General features: G+C 42.3%; 1 protein-coding gene across 1 annotated transcript in view; it reads left to right on the top strand.

Moving 5' to 3' along the window:
* Window positions 1-7,666, top strand: part of LOC102671181 (ankyrin-2-like) — a 27,017-nt gene that overhangs the window by 15,999 nt on the left and 3,352 nt on the right. Inside the window, exon 27 of the mRNA XM_031512426.1 lies at window positions 218-7,662. Coding sequence (XP_031368286.1) covers window positions 218-7,662 — 7,445 coding nt within the window. The remainder of the gene's footprint in view (window positions 1-217; window positions 7,663-7,666) is intronic.

Genomic DNA, 7,666 nt, shown 5'->3' with positions numbered 1-7,666 from the left:
AAAAAAAAAAAAAAAAAAAAAAAAAAAAAAAAAAAAAGAAAAAAAAAATCATGTTTACGAGTTCACACGCTTGTGAAAGTTTAATCGCATAATCCTTAATAAGAGTTAATATTAACGTGAGATTGTAAATATACGCGAGAGAAAAATGTATTTCATTCATTACAATGTACCGTTATCTAATAAAAAGTAATGTGAGAATAATTCTTGGTTGTTCTAGATGCTGTTACTATCCACGAATTCCTTGCGCAAAAAGCGGCTTCTCCCCTAGAATCTGTAGATGCTAGTTATCCCAGTAAAGTAGTCGAGCAAGAGCAAGATTTGTCGCCAAGTGTCGAGAGACAAACCTATTCAGAGAAGAGGAAATTCTGGGAGGATATATCAAGGAAACGGGAAAGTTATCAGCGATCGGAATCGGAGGTGTCGAGAACCTCGCAGTTGACTATAAACGAGAGCGACAGCGAGTATATACAGAATGTAATCACCGAGGACACGGCAGACATTGGTCAGCAGCAGATCGACAAGTCTGAAACGTTGGAAGATTTGAACGTGCCCGATATATCCGAGTGTTCTGTGGCGGAGAAAGCGCAATACTTCGAGGAACAAATACAAAAAGAGACGACGAAACTTCCGCCCAAGTTGCATCAACAGGACTCGTTGAAATCTGAGAAGGAGAAGGTAACGAAGATTAAGATAAGCGAGAAGGAGAAGGTGGATAAGGATGAGAAGTATGTGACCGAACTGAAGCAGAAAAAGGTGGAGGAGAAGGGGGTGGAGATTGTTACGTTGCAAAAGGAAGAGCAGAAAGAAGGTGAGAAAAAGGAGAGAAGATTGTCTGATGAGGATGAAAAGGAAAAGGATGAAAGTAAATACGTGGAAGTAAGCGAGGTAACATCTATGGTGTCTGTGTCTGAAAAGGAATTGCGAAAAGAAAAGGAAGATTATGTGAAGCTTGATGAGATCGAAGTATCTGTAAAACCTGAAAAATTAGAGAAAGATATTGAAAGGTTAGAGTCTATGCCCGTTGTAACATCCGTGGAGAAAGTTGAGAAAATTACGATAGAAGAAAAAATGGTGGAACCATCGATGATTATCGAAGAAAAATCGGTTGATGAGATTAAACGAGTGGATGAAGTAGAGAAAATGAAAATTGTGGAGGAAACTCCTGTACTGATAAAAGATAAATTAGCCGAATTAAAAGTTGAAGGTGTTGTGGAGAAAGAAACAATTGTTATCACTGAAGTACCTGCACAAGATATCATAGAAGATGTAAAAATAAGAAGAGAAGAAGTACAAGAGTCAATTACACAAGTAAGTATAAAAGAAATGGAAGAAGAGAAACCGAAGGATGTTATAAAATCTGTAGAAGTAAGCGAGCAAAAAGAAAGATTAAAAGAAGAAGTAGAAGAGAAAGTGAAACTAATATCGGAAGTAAAAACGAAAGAAAAAGTTATAGAGAAGAGTGCAGAAGACAAGAAAGTGGAAGTGGAAAAATCTATTCCTGAAGTGAGTGTAGAAACGATAGAAGAAACGATAAAAGAAAAAGAAAAGGACGTCGAAGTTACGAAAATAGTTATTCATGAAGAAATTATAAAGAAACACGTAGAACCAGAAGTGCAAGAATTTATTGCAGAAATTGGTCCAAAAGAAAAAATCGAAATAAGCGAAAAGGAAAGTATAGAGCAAAAAGAAAAAGCAGAAAAGATTGTTACAGAGATAATTACACAACAAGAAACAGTGGAAGAAAGAATTGAAGAAAAAGAGAAAGAACCAGAAAAAATAGATACGGAAATATTTTTACGAGAAAGTATTAAGGAAGATCTAGAGCAGAAAGAAAAAGAAGAAAAAGAAATTGTAAAGCAAAAAGAGGAAAAGAAAGAGGAATACGTAGAAGAAATTACTACAGATATAAGCGATGAACTGAAAGAAATAGATACCGAGAAAAAGCAAGAAGAGATATTAAAATCCATTATAGAAAAAAAAATGGAAGATACGAAAGATGAAGAATTAAAAATGGAATCTGCGAAGAAAATAGAAAAGGAGGTGGAAGAAATTATTACAGAAAGGAAATTACAACGAGAGATAATCGCAGAAGCGGAAGCGAAACGAGAGAAAGTGCAAGATGAAATTGCGGAAAAAGTTGTGGAAAAAGAAGAAAAGGAAGAAAAGGAAGAGCAAGAAGTTGTTACAGATTTAACCGTCCGAGAAAGAACATTAACGCCAGAAACAAAAAGAGAGGAGATCATTAGAGAAAAAATGGGTGGAAGACGTATCATAACGGAGGAAACTACTATTATCTATAAGGTACAGAAAGATGGTACTCTGGTACAAGAACAAGTATTGAAATCCGTTCAAGTGGAAGGGGGAAGCGATGCTTTAGGCGGATTAACCCAAATGCCTGAAAGTAAAATCGAGACTAAGGTAATTCACGAGATAGAATCGATTGGCGATATTAAACCTGAGATCACTTTTTCAACGGATATTAAACAGGAGATGCAAAAATTTATGGAGGAAGAAAGAAAACCGGAAATCGAAGTTAAGGAGGAAATAAGACTGATTGAAAAAGAAAAATTGGAGAAAGTATTTCCTGAATCGATTATAAAGGAAGATAAAGAGGTTAAGGGGAAAAAAGAAGGAGAAGAAGAAGGAGAAGGAGAGTTAAAGAAAGGAGAGAAAGAAAAAATTTCACTGCACAAAGAAATAGTAACCGAAGTTGAAACGAAACAAGTTAAGAAGGAATTCGAGTCGCGTATTCCTATTTCAACAGCAAAGATGGACAAAGATAAAATTCAGAAAGAAACGAAGCTTAAAGCTACGATAGAAGAGAAACGTGTTCCAAGTAAACTCGAAATGGATAAAGAATTAATCATAGAAAAGGAAGATATTTCGCCAACGACCAGAAAGAAAGAATTCGAATCTCGAATACCGAAGCGTGTCGTGGATGTTAAACCAACGTCTGATAAAGCTGGAAAGAAGGATACGCACGTAAGAAAAGAAAGCGAATCGTACACGATAACGGAGAAGAAATCGAGCGAAGAAATAACTTCAAAATTGGAGGAACATTTAACGACGAAAAGTGAAACGCAAACATTTTCGAAAACTTTCACCGATCCTCAGCAAGCTTTCAAAATGTTCGAGGATATGGATAGCTTAGGGAAAACTAGTGAATTAGGGAAAACAGTGACGTCCAAGATCGATCATAAAACGTCGACCATGCTGGAGAAGAAAGAAATTGTATCCTCGGAGATTTCCACTGGCAAGGACAAGGTTATCACGCACGAGGAGAAGGAACGGGTGGAAAAGAAGAAATCGTTGGAATCTCAATTGAAGAAAGAGTCGCCGACCGAAACGTTGGAAGAGAAAAGCACTAAGCGTGAGGAATTGGACAAAACAGCGATTCAAAAATTGTCGATGAACTTGACGGACACTCAAAACATAATAGACGCGGCTGCGTCCGAATCGAGGGCTGAAACGAAAAAAGAGGAGATATTTAAAAAGTTATCGGACGAAGAGGGAGTCACGACTCAAGAGGCAGGTAGCAGTGTATCGAGAGAGAGCGATGCGGACGTAGCTATTCGAATAAAGAAAGAGATTCCTAGGAAAAATGGGTACGAGGAGGATGTGAAAGTGGTGGAGGGAAAAGCGACGGAAAGGATATCGAGGCCAGTTGCGGATACGGATCAAATCGAGACACTCGCTCAAGGGGAATCGCACAAAGAGACGAAAGAAAGTTTCAACGTTGTCCAATTCGTGCCGAGCGAGAAGAAGAGGATGAAGGAGAAGGAGAAGGAAGAGGAATTGTCGAAAGAAGAGAAAGAGGAAGTGACGCGACCGAGTGTAAGTTTGGAGGAGCAGCAACGGCAAAAGTTCAAAGAGATCGAGGCGCGTACCATAGCGGAAACTCTGATTCAATCGATCGAGAGCGAGATCGAAGCGAAATCAGCGGCGGATTTGAAAGCGGAGTTACTCAGCAAAGGATATTTGGAACAAATAATAAGCGAAAGCGTGGAAACGGATCACGAGAAATTGGCGGATGATTTGACGCGCAAATTCGAAAGTATCATGAAGAGGACGGCGCAGGAGAAGGGAAGGCGCGTGGAATCGCCGCCGAGGTTTAGATCGTCGATACAGGAGGAATCGTTGGAGAAAAGTTCGACCAGGGACAGTATAAGCGAGGACATAACCAGGGACGAGGAATCGTCGCCCCACGAGAAAGAAGAAAGTTTCCCCCTTTCATCGTCCCAGGCTAAACTCCAAGACAGAGATATTACCATGAGCCCCAGTAGCATATCCGAGCAGATAGATTTCGAAGAAACGATCGACGTGGATACGAACGAGTTGGAGAGCGTGTCGAAACCAACGATAAGCCCTCAATACGAGAAACAACGATCGAGCAGCCAGGTGAGTTTCCCTCCTGATAAGATGGTGTCCGAGATTTCGGGCGCCAGAGTTTTGGAAATACTGGAACCAGGTATGGACAGTCAATCCAGAGAAGATTCGGTGGACGTACCCTCGTTAGAGATGGACGAGCATAAAATATCGGAACAGACTAGCAGAGGAATACCATCGTTGCGCGAGAGCGCGGAAATGGATTCGTTCGAGAGGTTGGCTCAAGAACGAGATATCACGATCAGCCCTAGCACCGTATCCGAGGATACGAATATAGATTATTCTTTGGTGCAAGAGTCGTCTCATCCTATTGGAGGATCTCAAAGGGAATTGCCTATGATAAGCACGAAAAGAGCGGACAGTTTCGAAATCGAAAGTCCTCCGCTCGTCTCGCCGAAACCGAAGGTTCGTGGCCTCGAGATCATTAAACCTGTCGATTGGATGATCGGTGACGAGAAGATCGAAATATCGGAGACGTTGCAACCGTCTCAGATCTTTAATCAAGAATTGGAAGCGTACGAAACGATGATCAAGAAGAAGGAACGATTGTCCTCGTTGGACGGATCGACGGATCATGAACAGGAATCCGGCACTAAATCGTCGGAGGACATCAGTGTGATAGAATCGACGAGAGAGGCAGCGGTTGCGGTTGACGATCGTAAACCTACGAAATTCACCGTGATTCCCGTCAGCGAGCAAGATTTTGAAAACGAATTGGTGGAGAATAAGTTGGATGTTAGTTGTCAGGAATTGGTCGACACGTTGCAGCGCGAATACGACGCAAAAACGCCTATCGAGGAATACATGGAAAGTACTCAACAACAAGTTGTCGCGTCTACCGATGAAAAGCTGGAATTGGAAAAAGAAGTTTTGCAAGTGGAAAAAGAAGTTGTGGAAGAAGAACCTGCCGATAAAACTACGACCGAAGAGCAAAGGGTGGAAAAGAAAGAAGTGAAAGAAGAAGTAAAAGAACAGGTAAAAGAAGAGGTAAAAGAACAGATAAAAGAAGAAGTAAAAGAAGAGATGAAAGAACAGGTAAAAGAAAAGGTGAAAGAAGAAGTGAAAGAAGAGGTGAAAGAAAAGGTAAAAGAAGAGGTGAAAGAAGAGGTGAAAGAAGAGGTGAAAGAAGAGGTAAAAGAAGAGATAAAAGAAGAAATGAAAAAAGAGGTGAAAGAAGAGGTGAAAGAAGAGATAAAAGAAGAAGTGAAAAAAGAAGTGAAAGAAGAGGTGAAAGAAGAGATAAAAGAAGAAGTGAAAAAAGAGGTGAAAGAAGAGGTGAAAGAAGAGGCGAAAGAAGAGGTGAAAGAAGAGGCGAAAGAAGAGGTGAAAGAAGAGAGAAAAGAAGAAGTGAAAAAAGAAGTGAAAGAAGAGGCGAAAGAAGAGGTGAAAGAAGAGAGAAAAGAAGAAGTGAAAAAAGAAGTGAAAGAAGAGGCGAAAGAAGAGGTGAAAGAAGAGAGAAAAGAAGAAGTGAAAAAAGAAGTGAAAGACGAGGTGAAAGAAGAGATAAAAGAAGAAGTGAAAAAAGAGGTGAAAGAAGAGGTGAAAGAAGAGATGAAAGAAGAGAAGCCGATGAAGAAGGAAGGCGAAAAGATAAAGGAGGAGGAAATAGCGAAAGAAAAAGAAGAGACGAAGGAAGAGGAGAAAGCGAAAGACGATGGGTTGGTTAAACCTTTGAAAAGCGAGGAAAGTAAACAGGAGAGACTCGCGACAAAGCCGGAAATCGAATTGAAATTAGAGAAAACAACTGACGAGTTGAAGGAATGGACGGAAGCTTATTTGTCGAAGATAAAACCGTTGAGCGAAGATTACAAAAGGCATATGGAGAAAGCTACGGAGAAGCACGAGAGCAAGCCTGGAAGATCGACGACAGTTCCTTCCGACACTTGTGCCTTGAAAATAAAAAAAGATGATCTCTCTAGTGTTGATTTAAGTGCACGATACGCTATAACCGTTCTAGATCAGGTAGTTAAAAAAGAGATAGCCGAAGTGAAGGAGTCTTTAGAGGCGGCTAAGCAAGACCTGATAGAGGAATTAAGCGAAAATAGTGAAACTGTGATCCAAATAAAAGATTCCCCCTCAGAGTTCCGGTTTAAATTACAACCCGAATCCATTCCCAACGATTTACCATTTTTATACACACCAGCGTATCCTGCTGCTGAGCAAACCACCCACGAGTCGGATACCGAAGCGATAAAGAGGGAAGAATCCCCCGCTGATAAATCGCAATCGAAATTCGAGACGAAGGATACCGATCGAGGCGAAACGGAGACGATGGATGATGGATCCGGTGGTATCGAGGAACCGATACGTCAAACGCAAAAGGATACACCTGTGATTAAAACCGATAAGTCTGACGTAGAGACTGCTGTAATAACCGTCCACGAAGATACGAAAGACGAGGAGGAAGCCCGCGAAGAGGAACATCCTAGCCCCGTGCCTGCCAGCATGTCAGGCTCGGACATAGACAATAAAGACGAAAGTTCTTCTTTGGCTTTACCGCGCCCCGTACTTAGAAGACGCCAGAAACCCGGTAGAAGTGCTAAACGCATCACATCCGACAGCGACGCGGATCTCGGTTCTAGTTCCGGCGAGAGTAGTAATTATCAATCGTGCGACTACGAAATCGGTAGCGGTAGCCGACCTAGCTCTTCCGACGTGGAAGCGATGCAATCGTGCGGCGTACCTTCCGCCACTGCTTCGGAATACGAAACTGCGATGATGTCCGTCGAGCACTCCACCTCTTCCAAACCAACCTCGCAGGAGTATCAGACAGCGGCCACGACCATGAGCTCGCGCGAATCGATGAAGTCTTTGACCTCTTTGAGCTCCGGTCATCTCGGCAGCATTGACAGTACCAGCGAGTTGTCCGAGACTTTGGTAGCGTCCGAAGCGGATGCGGACAAAGAGGAGGAGGATGAGGAGGAGGAGGAGGAGGAGGAAGAGGAGGAGCGTTTGGACGGTGGTCTGGACGAGGAGCAGACCGAACAGTCGGACTCGTCCGGTAGCGATATACCGATCGACGAGCCGATGGACGATATCTACAATCGGGCACCTTGTCGTATGAAGCGATCGTCCGAAATGATCTTCCCTCAAGTCCTCGAGGCGGCCGCTCTCGAGGAATCGCCGGCCAAGGACACCAAAGGTGTAGATTTCGCCACGTCCACCTCGACCTCGGCAACGGGAGCTGGACCTGTTCGATCCGTCGATATAATGACGTCGCGAGTTTCCGAGGACGGGGTACAAAGTGTGTGCACTCAGGTGATTTCGACTCGAGGCGTGG

Source organism: Apis dorsata, unplaced genomic scaffold (genome assembly GCF_000469605.1).
Source record: "Apis dorsata unplaced genomic scaffold, Apis dorsata 1.3 scaffold_429, whole genome shotgun sequence".
Taxonomy (NCBI): Eukaryota; Metazoa; Arthropoda; class Insecta; order Hymenoptera; family Apidae; genus Apis; species Apis dorsata.
Note: the sequence above shows the minus strand (reverse complement) of the source record. Positions and strands in the feature narration are given on the sequence as shown.